General features: G+C 44.9%; 1 protein-coding gene across 1 annotated transcript in view; it reads left to right on the top strand.

Annotated features, from left to right (window-relative positions):
* LOC126106674 (fibrillin-2-like) overlaps positions 1-15,369 on the top strand; it is a 174,949-nt gene that overhangs the window by 92,128 nt on the left and 67,452 nt on the right. The window contains exons 8-10 of the mRNA XM_049913079.1: positions 1,715-2,751; positions 14,263-14,402; positions 14,562-14,667. Coding sequence (XP_049769036.1) covers positions 1,715-2,751; positions 14,263-14,402; positions 14,562-14,667 — 1,283 coding nt within the window. The remainder of the gene's footprint in view (positions 1-1,714; positions 2,752-14,262; positions 14,403-14,561; positions 14,668-15,369) is intronic.

Here is a 15,369-nt window from a genome sequence, read left to right as displayed (position 1 = left end):
AAAAAAAAAATGGTTCAAATAGCTCTGAGCACTATGGGACTTAACATCTATGGTCATCAGTCCCCTAGAACTTAGAACTACTTAAACCTAACTAACCTAAGGAGAGCACACAACACCCAGCCATCACGAGGCAGAGAAAATCCCTGACCCCGCCGGGAATCGAACCCGGGAACCCGGGCGTGGGAAGCGAGAACGCTACCGCAAGACCACGAGATGCGGGCCAATGTTCAGTCGAAACTTATAATATACTGAAAAAATTGTTTTGGAAAAAATATTTAATAGTATAATTCAGTATTCATCTCAACATATTCCAAATAAAAATGTGAAATTTTAATTAACGCCATTTTTATATGGCCCATCTCTCGCAATACACTGCTCCATCTCACCCATATACCTATAGGTAAGATGGAACAATCATGTAAATTTTCATTTTATCGTATTTATTATATTTTAAGTGCCTCAGTACTTAAGTTTACATGACAGTCTATTCAAACATGCTACTAGAAGTAAAAAAAAAAAAGTAAACTTCACAACTTACATGTTACAGAAAGTGGTCCAACTCTGCCAGAGTTGCAGCTTGTAGTCTGTGCCAAAATATTGTCTTCATATCCAGCGGATCATGGGAGCTGAGATGAAAATCAGGGAGAACTAAGCCCCGGTTGCATTATGAGTGTTCACACACTTGCCGTCGATAACGCTACAGAAGCGTCCTCATTATCCTCGTAATGTACCGCCGAGAACTGGCAAGAAGAAGGAAATGCATGACTGTTACGTTGTGAGGGGTTGCATGAAATCTGGCGGAACCTCTCACAGGCATCCATATTTGGTCGGAGATACTATTTTCCAGGCTTGTTTAATTTCTCACTTTGCGCCCAGAGCTGAAAAGAGCGACTTGACGAGATCGACGAGTATACTAGACGTTCCCCGGCACGAATCCTCCCGGCGGATTTGTGTCGAGGTCCGGTGAGCCGGCCAGTCTGTGGATGGTTTTTAGGCGGTTTTCGACCTGCCTCGGTGAATGCGGATGGTTCCCCTTATTCCGCCTCAGCTACACTACGTCGGCGAATGCTGCGCATTCTCCACGTACGCGTACACCACCATTACTCTACCACGCCAACATAGGGGTTACACTCGTCTGGTGTGAGACGTTCCATGGGGGAGTCCACCTCGGACCGAACCGCACCTGCAGTCCGGAACCGCGGGACTGCTACGGTCGCAGGTTCGAATCCTGCCTCGGGCATGGGTGTGTGTGATGTCCTTAGGTTAGTTAGGTTGAAGTAGTTCTAAGTTCTAAGGGACTTATGACCTAAGATGTTGAGTCCCTTAGTGCTCAGAGCCATTTGAACCATTTGAACCGAACCGCACAATAGGGTTAGGTCCGTGGCGGGGGTGGGGTGGACTGCGGTAGTCGTCGTGGGTTTGCGGACCACTGCGGAGCACCCCGGTTAACATAACATAACATACTAGACGTTGTTCAACACATCTGTGTAAAGCATCATTGGATTTTCTCTGTGGTTTCCATTTCGCGATCGATCTGACCTTACTTTTCGAATAGCTCTCATATCAACAAAGCTGATTTTTGTAAAAATGGAAGTAAAAACACAGGAAAGCACTTTCTAAAATGTAAATTGTAGCAGTAGAATATTCTAAGGATAGATGAAACTTGAAACGAAGAGAAAACTCGATTCTTTTGGTGTGCGATGCTGTCCCGCAGGTGGACGAGTGCCTGGTGAACAACGGCGGCTGCTCCCACGATTGCCGCAGTACCCTGTCTGGAGTGGAGTGCTCCTGTCCAGATGGATACGAACTGCGGACTCCGACCACGTGCCACGACGTGGACGAATGCGCACTGGACGACGAGGATGACGACGACGACGACGACGATGATGACGACGAATATGTAGGTGGCGGATGCTCCCAAGTATGCGTCAACACGGAAGGCAGCTACCGCTGCGAGTGCCTCCCAGGCTACCGGCTGTCGGAACAGAACGGACGCGAATGCCGCGACGTCGACGAATGCGCGCACGGGAACTCCTCGGAAGGTGGAGGGGCTCTGTGCTCCCACGGGTGCGTCAACACGGAAGGCAGCTACCGGTGCGAATGTCCGGAGGGCTTCCAACTCGACGGAGGCAGGCACCACTGTATCGACATCGACGAGTGTGAGAGCGACGAGAGGGGGAACTGCAGTTACTTCTGCGTCAACACGGCGGGCAGCTACCGCTGCGAGTGCCCCGACGACTGGACTCTTTCGTCGGACGGCCAGACCTGCCTGAGGGCTTCCAGAACGTGCGCCGTGCGTAACGGCGGCTGCTCGCACTACTGTGTGGACATCGGCGGCGGCGTGCGCTGCGAGTGTCCCGAGGGCTTCGCGCTTTCGGACGGAGGCCGGCAGTGCAACGACGTGGACGAATGCGGGCCCGACGGCGTCGGCGGCGGCGGCGGCTGCTCGCACCGCTGCGTCAACACGGTGGGCAGCTTCCGGTGCGAGTGCCCCGGCGGGGGCACGCTGGCGGCGGACGGGCGCACCTGCGCGGACCCGTGCTACAGCCTGGCGGAGCCCTGCTCGCACGCCTGCGAGGTGGTGGGCGGCGCAGCGCGCTGCACCTGCCCCGACGGCTACGTGCTCGCCGGCGACGGCCGCTCCTGCGACCTCAACGAGTGTCTCTCGCCGGGCCGCACCGGCTGCTCGCACGGCTGCATCAACACCGACGGCGGCTTCCGCTGCGAGTGTCCCGCCGGCTTCGTACTCGGGTTCGTATTTCAGTACAAATCCTCCGTCACAATACTGACATGCACCCCCATCCAAGTATTTGATAAACATTCCTTTCAGGTACTTTATGTACCAGCGGGAAAAGGCTCCTACCGCAGCATAAAATAGCCGAATAAGCCCCCATTTAAAACACTGACTAAAGAGTGGGGAATCAGCTGCCTCACGCAACCTTCCTCAGCACCTGTAACAATTTTCTCAAAAATTTTGACTTGCGAACATAATCATGCTTTTTTCAACATAGAACTCACCTCAAACTCCCACAATGTTCCCCAGTTGTAACTCACTCACACCCGCTAGTCCATCGCTGTAGCCGGCCGTGGTGTCCGAGCGGTACTAGGTGCTTCAGCCCGGAACCACGCGTCTGCTACGGTCGCAGGTTCGAATCCTGCCTCGGGCATGGGTGTGTGTGATGTCCTTAGGTTAGTTAGGTTTAAGTAGTTCTCATTTCTAGGGGACTGATGACCTCCGATGTTTAGTCCCATAGTGCTCAGAGCCATTTGAACCATTTTGAACCATCGCTGTAGGTCACTCATGCTCATCCACTGTCTCTTGCCATTTCTCACTCACTCATTCAGCTCAACTTATTGTCATTATCTCTTTGTGTCTCTGTGTCATTTTATCCTGTGTCGTAGCATAGTCCCCTTCCTTCCGTCCTACTACTATATTCTCCTCTCATTGTCACTGTCTTCCTCTTGCACTCTCTACTAATACCTCATTCCTTTCATCCTGCTGCTCTCTCTCTTCTAACTGTCACTATATCTCTCTTCTTCTATGTCATTGTCGTATACTCCGTCTCTCATTACACTGCCTCTCGCTCACTTTCATTTTCTTTTCATTCTACTCCCACTGCAACAAACAAGTATTTCTAGTGCATCTCCATAACAGATAAAGACTGTGGAGATGGTTCTTAGATAAATGCCTAAACAACGAATTATTAGAATTTTTGAGCAATGTTCTGGTGTTATTTATTATTTATATGTCGCCTCATACCGGATTTTACCGAATAGGTAGGGTAAATTTGAACCTCTGTACCTTGGAAACGGATAAGGATACAGGCAAAAGCTTCAAGATTATTTGAGACCGGGATCTTAGGAATATATATATCGTAAAGATTTCAGCCATTTGCTGTGAATAGCCGCCTTGGAATCCGCGTCCTGGTTTTGGTCTGCTGATGACGACGAACATATAGTAGAAGAGACTATTTTCGTGGGATTTTCCGAGGAACTGCCCACGAACTAATGGTGCCTCCATAAGTGCCATCAAGTCCACCGTAGACCACATAAAACGCAAAAAGAACCAACCGATTTGCTCTATTTGCCTAATCGGGACGACGTGTATAATATTCATACTTTGACCCTTTGTTGTAGGATACTAACATTAAGACGATCCATCTGTTTAATATACAAATGGTGTCCAGCCCAAGAGCTATCCAAAACTCTTGACGATCCCTTTTTATCACGAAAAGAGCACAAGGTACGAAATAAAACTAAACTCCTCAAACAGGCCATGAAGGCCGAACGGTACCGACCGACCATCGGGTCATTCTCAGCCCACAGGCGTCACTAGATGCGGATATGGAGGAGCATGCGTTCATCACACCGCACTTTTGGCCGTATGTCAGTTTACGAGACCGGAGCCGCAACTTCTCAATCAAGTAGCTCCTCAGTTTGCCTCACAAGGGCTGAGTGCAACCCACTCGCGAACAGCTCTCGACAAATTGGATGGTCACCCATCGAAGTTCCAGCCTAGCTCGACAGCGCTTAGCTTCGGTGATATGAAGGCTGACGGGAACCGGTGTTACGATTGCGGCAAGGCCGTTGGCACACAATGTATGAGCACCACAAAATTCAGTTTTTATACTCGGCGTTTTGGAACAAATTAGATACGCGTGCTGTCACATGCCTATCGACACACTGAATGGTCGTTCTGGTCTCCCCACCCCCGCTTTTTTTTCTTTTTAGGTGGACTTGAGTACGATTTCCACATAACGTGTGGGGGAACTAAAGGAGTTGATAAAGCCTTTCTTTACCGTTGCTTTTCCCAATAACTAAAAAGAATAAGGAGCAATAAAATATGAAATGAGATCCATCATGAGTGATTTGACGAGGAGCCTGTACCAAACTGGGGCTGAATCAAGACTTCATGTTCGTTACTGTCTATCGAACGGGCTACTGTGATTTGTATAAATAGATAGATTTCTAACAAGCTGCAGTAGCCATACATCTAATAGATCCACTCAGAGGCTTCCAAAAAGCACAAGAACGAGGGTGTGGACTTACATTGTGTAGTGTGGTCTGGATTCTGAGCCAAACCCCGTTTGTGTTGGGTCATTATACATTTGGCGAAGGTACTATCAGTACAGATCTTGATTATGACCAACATAATATACCACGACAATACGTTGTCCCCAAGGGAGCAGGTCACCGAATATATGGACATGAAGATGCTCAGAAACAGCAGTAAGAGCAATGACACAAAATAGTCTCAAGATAGTCTACTGCTTTCATTTTGTTGTATTTTACATACACAGAAATTAAATAAATCGAGGTAGATACTTGGATCCGTTCAATGATTATATGGAATGACCAAGGCGGCAAATATTCGAACCACATACATTAAGTTACGTATTGCATCTGTACGCTGTTCTGCAAGCAAAGTCTACTGTCTTACTTGTGTAATTAATATTTCGTGCAGTGTCACAAATTGAAAGTGTTACACCGTAAACCACCAGCTCATACCAATCAAACTGTGTGGAAAGATCGTCACAATCGGTTATTACATAAAGGAACTTACATTCTATTCTTACCTAACCTCGAAAACGAACATAAGAATGATGTGTTGAAACCCAACTGTCGTCTTAAGAAATCTCGCAACTTAGCAGCCTACATTAGAATCATTTGCAAGTTGTTTACAGCCATTTCCCTGCAGGCCCAAGTAACTATTCATCTGCTGTTATTTATGTGACGACAGTAGGTAACCCTTACAAGCGCAATGGAAAACAGACAGAAGCAAATGATTGATCGTGACAATGACTTTTTTTTTTTTTTTTGTGGTTTTTGGGCGCAAAACTTCTATGGTCATTAGCGCCCAAAGTGTGACAATGACTGTTTCGTCCAATAAATAAATAAATTAGTTAGGGATGTGCGGGTAGTGTGATGAAGATCTCCTTATAGGAAATGGTCCGCAACATGCACATGTTTGTGCAGTTTGTATACTCTATAACAACTCTGAGAATTACTTAAGTACATCACTTATAATTGCTTAATATAAAACGATCTTGTTCTAAGGCATTTGATGCGAGATGGTCTGTAGCGAGTGCTGGGTCAATATCTTCATTTTCCATCTGTCTCCTGAATGATTACTGCCTGAAAACGCGGGAAGTCACGTATTATACAGGCTGTTAGTGGTGTAAGTGCAAATATTGTCATCATTGGTACCTTAATGTAGCCACTTCATTGCATTAGTTTTTTTTTTGTGCATCTGGCATTCTTCCCGCAAACACGTCATATAAATTACTGCCTTACGTTTTCTGCAGGGTCGTAACTGCAGCACTAAACGGATTACGCTTGTCAGTATAGACTAACCGTTCTTTTCCACACCTCCACGCTTCAACACCTGACCTGCTTCCCAGGGCGAAATAACCATTAACTGCTTGGTCTTGCCACATGTACTAGGAGGTACTAACCAACCTGAAAACACACTACTCCTAATAGCTGTAATTATTAGTCTGCAGCCGCGCGGAGTAGCCGCGAGGTCTTAGGCGCCTTGTCATGGTTCGCGTGGCTCGCCCCCGTCATAGGTTTGAGTCCTCCCTTGGGCATGGGTGTGTGTGTTGTCCTTAACGTAAGTTAGTCTAAGTCAGATTAAGTAGTGACTAAGTCTAGAGACCGATGACCTCAGCAGTTTGGTCCCATAGAAGCTTACCACAAAATTAGTCTGCTGATGAAGTAAATATTAATGTAATGTAGTTCGGTAAACTGTACTCTGACGCCAATAAAAATATCTGCACTTTTACCCTTTAAACCCTGAATAACAATACTCTTTGTGTCGGGGAATATGAAAAGTATTTTCGAATGGCAGTTGAGTTAAAGTGGGCATGGGTTCACGATATGGCCTGTTCCGTATCGTGATCTTATATGAGCATTTGGTTGAGGAAAACGGAGGAAGTGTCGGAAAAACAGTTACATGGATATTAGGTTCACCAATAATATACTCCTTTTACAAAATAAGTAGAATTACATTTAAGACCATTGAGAAACAACGAAACACAAACTAAGTTGAAAAAAAATAAAAATACTCGTCTGATTGGCCGCCGCAATCAAAGAGACCACAGATTGCCACTTTATGACCAAATCGACTCTGATTCTACATCACGATAGTCTCTGTTGTTGTGGCGCGGTGTCAGCAGTAAACAATGCTTAGCAATTCGGAATCTCAACCTAGCTTCCAGTGATTTTTTCACGACTGTCCGAATTTTAGCTGTGAGTCATGTCGACTGTCCAGCTACCTGTTGATCCAAAGGGCTACGCAGGACAGTGCAACATCGATACATCCATATATGCAATGCATTTTTCTTTGGATATGACATGTCAGTTTCGCGTTAACGTGTCAATGAAACGAGGCGAGAAGTGGAATCGTTTCACTGTCACCCCAGATGGACACGAATATAGTCTTGTAAGTAAACTGCTTGCACATGGAATCTTGAATAAACTATTGCCTTTCCTGAAACATGTGCTGCGTCAGTTCATGATGATTGCTGACTGGCGGTCAGTATGAAAATCATTCTATCGCATCCCCGACACTCTATACCTGTGACAAACAAGGAGACTGGCGAAGCCAGTTAAGCATCTATACAATCCTCAAGGTGTCTGTGGTGTCATTTGACACTCTTATCTTCTGGGAATTACAATAGGGTTTACCATCCTTGACACGTTCTGGCGAGCATTCAGCGTCCTTTCAACAATTATCAAATCAATCCTGTTGTCATATTGAACAACTCGTCACACTATGATTGCTGTTGGAAAGCTAAGGGTCTCAACAATCGATAAATCCTGTGATCCTTCACTCGGTATTCTACGCACAAGTTGGCATCGATCTGGCCACCACAAATTGAAGCGAGACTCGTCGCTGAAAACCATTGATTGCCACTTGATGACCAAATCGACTCTGGTTCTACATCACGATAATCTCTGTTGTTTGTGGCGTGGTTTCAGCAGTAAACAATGCTTAGCAACTCGGAATCTCAACCTAGCTTCCAGTAATTTGTTCACGACTGTCCGAATTTTAGCTGTTTTGATCCGTCAATTCGTCTTGCCCAATCGAGTGATTCTACGAACTTCACGCAATGTAGCGCCTTCGGAACTTTCCGTGTACGCTCCTCGCATCGCACTGCTATGCTGTGTCCTTATCGTCGCTATTCTCCCTGCTGTCATAACACTACAGCCAATTGTCTATGAGATCTATCGGTATGATGTCCGTCAAAGCAACGCTTCGACCTTTCTCCAATTCCGATAGACGGCGCAGCTAGCACGAGCACGACCTCTACGCATGCTTGATATTATCTCCACCTAAGAAATTCGAGTGACGTTAGACGCACATTGTAACCGCCCTGTAATCACACCTTTTTTGGTCTGCAAAAATGGCCTTTCTGAGTACCGTAAATAAGCTCGCATAAGAATGAAATTTTAATCAACGTATCCGACAAGGACGGATATACTGGTGCAATGTCTTGGTAGTGTTCGTTCAAAGTTAGTCAGTAGCATGTACCATAGACAATTTCAAACTTTCTTTTATCGATGTGATGTAGAACGAGTCGTTTACAGAATATGTACGCATGATTAGTGTTAACATCAATGAATATATTATTTAGTCCTACTCATGCTACTACAATGTTTTTCTGGCTACTAGCTTTTAAGCAGAAATTCATCAATGGAATGGAAGGAGTTGTTCGGTACCTGTCGGACGTTTAATGTTATCGGGCAAATAATAAAAAAAATTGTGTTGCTGCCTACTGAACTTCTATCTGAGCCATTGACAGCTTTAATAGTGCGGAATAGAGGCGATTTTCTCTCTAGTGTTGTAGGTATGGACGTCACTGCCCATTACTCTCCGAACGTTCTCAACTAATGAGAAATCCGGTGATTTTATTGGGCAAGGTAGGGTTTTTGAGTAGAAACTCTCGCCTTGTGCGGCCGGGCATTATCTTGCTGAAGTGTAACCCGGCATGGTTTTCCATGAAGGGCAATCAAACGGGGCGTAAAATATAGTCGACCTACCGCTGTGCTGTAACGGTGCAGCGGATGACAACCAAAGTGGTCCTGCAGTGAAAAGAAACAGCATCCCAGACCATCACTCCTGTCTGTCCAGCTGTATGGCGGGCGGCAGTTAGTCTGGTATTCCATGACACTCTGGGGCAGGTACAGACACGTCTTCGACCTGGAGTCTCATTGACTGGAGTAGAATTATCTTCTTTGATGAGTCCCACTGCGAAATAAGTCCCGACGACCAGCGTAGGCGTGTCTGGTGACGCCCCAGACAGCGGTGGGATACCGACATGACAGTCACCCGCCATACAGCTTGACAGCGGGGAGTGATGGTCTGGGATGCTATTTCATCTCCTAGCAGGTCCCCTTGGTTTCATCCGCAGTACCCTCGCAGCACATCGGTACATCGATGAAATTCTGCATCTTGTTTCATTGCTTTTCACGGCCTACATTTCAGAGCACACACGGAGTACTGCTTGTTTTCATGCATGCCAGTCCTACCTTGGCCGGCAACTTCGGTGGAACTCTCCCCAGTTTACGACGTTTGAAGAATAATGGGCAGGGAACTCCCCCAGCTCGGGATTTTATGGTCTAACATGTCAATCGGACATAATTTGGCACAGTATCCCTCGGGTTGATATCCTACAAATCTATCAGTCAGTGACAAGCACAAAAGTTTTTTTTTTCATAAGAGATAGAGGGTTACCAGCGCATTATTGACTTTCTCAATTTGTGAAGCTCATCCTCTTGAACAAATTATCCAATTGTTCTGAAATTGTAATAATTTGCTTGTCTGTACATGTACATCACAATTACCGATTTCCGTCCCATTCGGGTATTTCCTTCATGGTGTATTCTTTTCTCTTTCTTACAGTGCGCATTAGCATGCGAAATTTTGAAATGTAATAGATCTTTATACGGAGTTAATGGTGAAATTGGGAAAAAAGCTCATACTTGCAGTTTTCGTACAACCAACCTATGTGCCATGCATGTACGTGTTGTGTTTATGGAGCGTGATAGGAAATCTCCCATGGCTGTGAACTTTGTATGTAATTTTATTTTTTTACTTTTCGTTGGAAAAGTGGACTGCATAATTAGTGACAGAATGAGATGGAGACAGATTTCTGAATAATGGAATTGTTTGTGGCAAGAAATGAGCTTCAGCACCTCCACAAAGTAACTTGTAACCATTAAGAATGTACTTTATTTTAAAATGTCTTTCACAAATAGGAGTGAACTAGATCTGCTATCTACCACTGTGCAATAATGAATCACCCTTAGTATCCCACAGTGTTTTGGACATCCTGCCACTCTTGTGACATCTAATAAAAATAATTCATGGTGGCAGATGCAGGCCTGCCACAGGACATACTTCCTGGATTGTGACACCATAGTTCCACAATCCTGGATTGTGATGCTGTAGCGCCGCCATTTGATCTTTTGGGAAACAGTTAGTATCATTACTAAGCTCCAGTTTTCAATAGGGCGTTTTGGACTACTATCATCGTGACCCTTTGACCTTGAGGACATATGCGTTAGTTGTGCCATCTTCATTTGTAATCTCATGTCCATACAATCTGAATTGCCATCCTTAATTGTGAATTAATACTGGTCTGTATTCTGGTGAAATCTAGCAACCATGCAGGCTGTACCCATTACCTCTACCATTAAGACAACAGTCCATCTCAGATTTTGTAGTTTCTGTCATTTACGTGTAACATCAGCGAATCGTATCATCGATAACCTTTCACCTTGAATTTTAATTCCACTTCTGAACTTTTCTTTTATTTACATCATTGCTTCTTCGATGTTCAGATTGAACAGTAAGGGCGAAAGACTGCATCCCTGTCTTACACACTTTTTAATCCGAGCACTTCATTCCTGGTCGTCCACTCTCATTAGTCCCTCTTGGCTCTTTTACATATTGTGTATAACCCGTCACGCATTAAAGCTTACCCCATTTTTTCTCAGAATTTCGAATATCTTGCACCATTCTACACTGTCGAACGCTTTTTCCAAGTCGACAGATCCTATGAACGTGTCTAGATTTTTCTTTAGTCTTGCTTCCATTATCAATGGCAACATCAGAATTGCCTCTCTGATTTCTCTTCCATTCCTAAAGCCAAACTTATCGTCCTCCAGTACATCCACAATTTTCCTCCATTCTTCTGTAAATTATTCTTGTCAGCAACTTGGATCCATGAGCTGTTAAGCTAACTGTCCGATAATTCTCGCACCTGTCAGGTCTTGCACTCTTCGAAATTGATCATATTTTTCGGAAAGCCAGATGGTATGTCAACAGACACACTCGTACATTCGGAACACCAACGTGAGTAGTAGTTATGTTGCCACTTCGCCCTATGGTTTTAGAAATTCTGATGGAATATTATCTATCCCTTATTCGATCTTAAATCCTCCAAAGCTCTCTTAATTTCTGATTTTAATACTGGATCCCATATCTCTTCTAAATCGACTCCTGTTTCTTTTATATTCTATCAGTCTGATCTTCCCCCTCATAGAGGCCTTCAATCTACTGTTTCCAGGTATCTGCTCTCTGTTGACCTCTTAATGTTACCACCGTTGCTTTCAGTTACACCGAAGGTTGTTTTCACTTTCTCATATGCTGAATGCGTCCTTCCGACAATCATCTCTTTTCCGATTTCTTCACATTTTTCATGCAGACATTTCTTCTTAGCTTTCTGGCACTTTCTATTGATTTCACATGAATTGTGTGGCCGCATATTACCCTTTTGGAACAGCACATCAGTTTAATATGCGCTGGTTAGCGTTCCCTACAGAGATACCAAAGGTGAACGAGAGTTGTAGTTGATCTCAGCCCAGACCATAAGGTCTGGAGCGTGGCCAGTGAGTACTGGATCAGTGCACTCTACGAGACAATGCTCACTAGGTCGAAGTCGTTCGCGCAAACGCCCATCACTTGCGTGCAGGCGGAATCTGCTTTCTTCGCCGAATACCACAGCGCTCCATCCCATCTTTCAAGCGATCCTCCTACGTCACTAGTCGAGGCGTGTGGCGTGAGTGGAAGACAAGCTACAGATGTGTGTGCCCGTAGGCTCACTGCTAATAACTGTTTAACAACAGTTCGTGTTGACACGTTCAGGCTCACAAGTCCTTTTACTTGTGCTGTGGTAGCTGTACGGTCTGCCAGTGACACCCTTAATAATACGACGATCCTGATGGGCGCCTTATGTTGCATGGACGTCCAGAAACTCATCTACGGGTGCGAGAATGTTCACGTGGCCACTGATATCTGCATCATTGCACAACTGACGCGGCACGCCCAACTTGTGTAGCAATTCTTCCAAAGGGCCATCCCGCCACTCGGAAGACCACAGTTTGACCCCTTTCAGTCGGGCTCATTTGGCTGTAGGAAGCACGAGTGCTTCTCTGTGATGTGGATTCCTGATTGCTGCTCACGTGTACACCAAACTGAGCTTTCTGGCTGAGAAGATTCCCTCTTAAAAGGTAGACAATGATGGCGCTCTGGTAGCTATACAACTACCCTATCTATTTAGGGACGACGTTGAAACCATTATCAAATCGTTCAAATGGCTCTGAGCACTATGGGACTCAAATGCTGAGGTCATCAGTCACCTTGAACTTTGAACTTCGAACTACTTAAACCTAAATTACCTAGGGACATCAAAATCATCCATGCCTGAGGCAGGATTCGAACCTGCGACCGTAGCGGTCACAAGTTTCCAGACTGTAGCGCCTAGACCGCTCGGCCACCCCGGCCGGCGAAACTTTTATCAGTAAATGTGGTGTGCGTACTGTGAGACCTTCAGTACACACACCATCAGATTATTTGACTTGTAGCTCTAACGAAGTAGTCGAGTGTCAGCAATATGTCTCGTGGACTTATCGTATCTTCTGCCGTTAGTTCAGACGATAGAAATGCCACTTGCACGCTTAGAGTAGCAGATTGACAGTGATCAACTTTAAACAGAACTTGATTAATTTTCACACACGTTTATTGAAATAATAACAAGCATAAAAATTACTTAACTTGGTTCTGGATGCTATTTACAGTTGACAATCTGAAGTTCCTTTGGTATTGGTACGTTAATCTTATTCTCACATGTATCTCTGATACTTGACAAAAGTGTCTATACATTTATCCTCATGGCTATGTACAGGAATATGGTAATCTTATTAGGTGCAGACAGAAATGTGACTATAGACTGCTACAGACAAATGTAGAACTCATACAGACTAATGCAGACTGTTACAGACTAGTGCAGACAAATGCAGGGTGACTAATCGGAGGTCTGTACACTTGTTATAATATCTCACGCATTCATGTACCACTGCGCGAGTGTGATCTGTGAGGAGAAAAGGTTCTACGTTAGCAGCAATCTCATTGGCTGCGTTACATATTAATATGCGGATCGGCAGATGCAGAATTTGGTCCGTCTCTATGGCAGCGCCATCTCGTAGTGCGGAGACGGACGAGCGCAGCGCCTGCGCTGTTGTGCGTAGTGGGACACGCTCTAGTGGGAAAGTTGCGTACTCGCTGACTACGTGGAACTAAGTACACAACAGTAAATGTACTATCCCCCACGTGGCATGTGCCATCATCGGGTCAAAATCGAGTCGTCTCTTCAGGCGTAGTAACTTCTTTCCCTTCAGTGTAGTTTTCCACTACTAGTAATGCATGAGGTGCCCACCCGGTTAGCCGAGCGATCTAACACAGGGCTTTCCAGAGTGGGAAGGAGCGCCTGGTCCCCGGCACGAATCCGCCAAGCGGACTTGTGTCGAGGTCCGGTGAGCCGGCCAGTCTGTGGATGGTTTTTAGGCGGTTTTCCATCTGCCTCAGCGAATGCGGGCTGGTTCCCCTTATTTCGCCTTAGCTACACTATGTTTGCGATTGCTGCGCAAACTGGAAACTTCTCACCAATGTCTATAGCGTGCCGTATCGCATCTGTTGTGAAAAACTTAGGGAAAATATTCTATTCGTGTGTGGGCTTCTCCTTTAAAGAAAGGAGACACTGACTGCACTAAATTCTACGAATTTTCAGTGTTTTCTAGTATCTCATTACAAGACTTTTGATTCACTTCCTCATTTTTGTTTTGATCTTCATGAAGTATAGCAATACTTTAAATCTGAATTGTTTCACAATTTAGAATTCTGTGTGAAGTTGCTTCACGAAAAATAAAAAGGACAACGTTCGAAGATTGATACGGTCTTCTCTTTACTACTCGCAGATCTGACGGTCGCACTTGCGAAGACGTGGACGAGTGCCTGTCCTCGAACCACGGATGCCAGCAGCTGTGCGTCAACACTCTGGGGTCCTTCACCTGCGCTTGCAAGACCGGCTTCCGGCAACGTGGAGACGCCTGTGTTGGTCAGACTCGCACTCCTTTGCATCTTGCAACGCGTCTTTTCTATTTTACCATCTAAGTTCATTTCCCATCGATATGGCTAAGTGATACACATTTGTTTTGTTGCTGGACGGGACGACACGCTATTAGAAACGTTATGCCGTATGTGACTGCTGTTTCAGACGTGGACGAGTGCGAGCTCAACAACGGTGGGTGCAGCTACTTGTGTGTGAATTCTCCGGGTTCCTTCCACTGCGTCTGTCCCAAAGGCTTCAGACCTAGTGCTAGGTGAGTCAACGAATATCTGTATTTCTGGCAAATCCTGCTTGCTATTGAAATATATTTCGTGTTCCATTATTATATTTTTTGTCTTTTATTCACTGAGAAAAGTATTTTTCTATGTCAGAAATGTTGTGGTGTTGATATGCAGCTCTCTGATTCCATGCCATCGACTTAAATGTGGATAATACTTTTTTAGTTTAAAACAGTGTGTCACTGCCACGACATAGTGTCATTCCAAAAGCTGATGAGCCCTTAGCTAAACAAAAATTTGCATTGGCCTATAGAAACATAGACGAACAACCACACGTAATAATATACCACATAGAAAAGACAGTGGTTTCAGTGAAATATCAAGGACAACATTTCAAAAGTTAAAATTTTGTGACAGTCCCTGATGTTTAGTATTCAAACAAAAACTTATAAGTGGCTCTAAATGAATCAGTATGCGTATGAAAAGTATAAGCTACTATGTGTAACGTGCGCGACTCGTAGATAATGTTTGTAGCGGAAATCTACGTATAACGATAAATAATTATCAAATAGGTGAATAATCACGGTTTTACAAATGTGAAAATGTTGGTCAAATTTTGTGAATATCAAATTGAAAAATAAATGAGTATTACTTTATCCTCCCCATCGGGATAGATCATATCACGAATCAGTAACATGCAGTACAAAAGCATAAAGCACCAGGTTACGGGTGGACTG

The sequence above is a fragment of the Schistocerca cancellata genome, chromosome 1 (assembly GCF_023864275.1).
Source record: "Schistocerca cancellata isolate TAMUIC-IGC-003103 chromosome 1, iqSchCanc2.1, whole genome shotgun sequence".
NCBI lineage: Eukaryota > Metazoa > Arthropoda > Insecta > Orthoptera > Acrididae > Schistocerca > Schistocerca cancellata.
The sequence above is the reverse complement of the archived record's forward strand: the minus strand, read 5'-3'. Positions and strand labels throughout refer to the sequence as shown.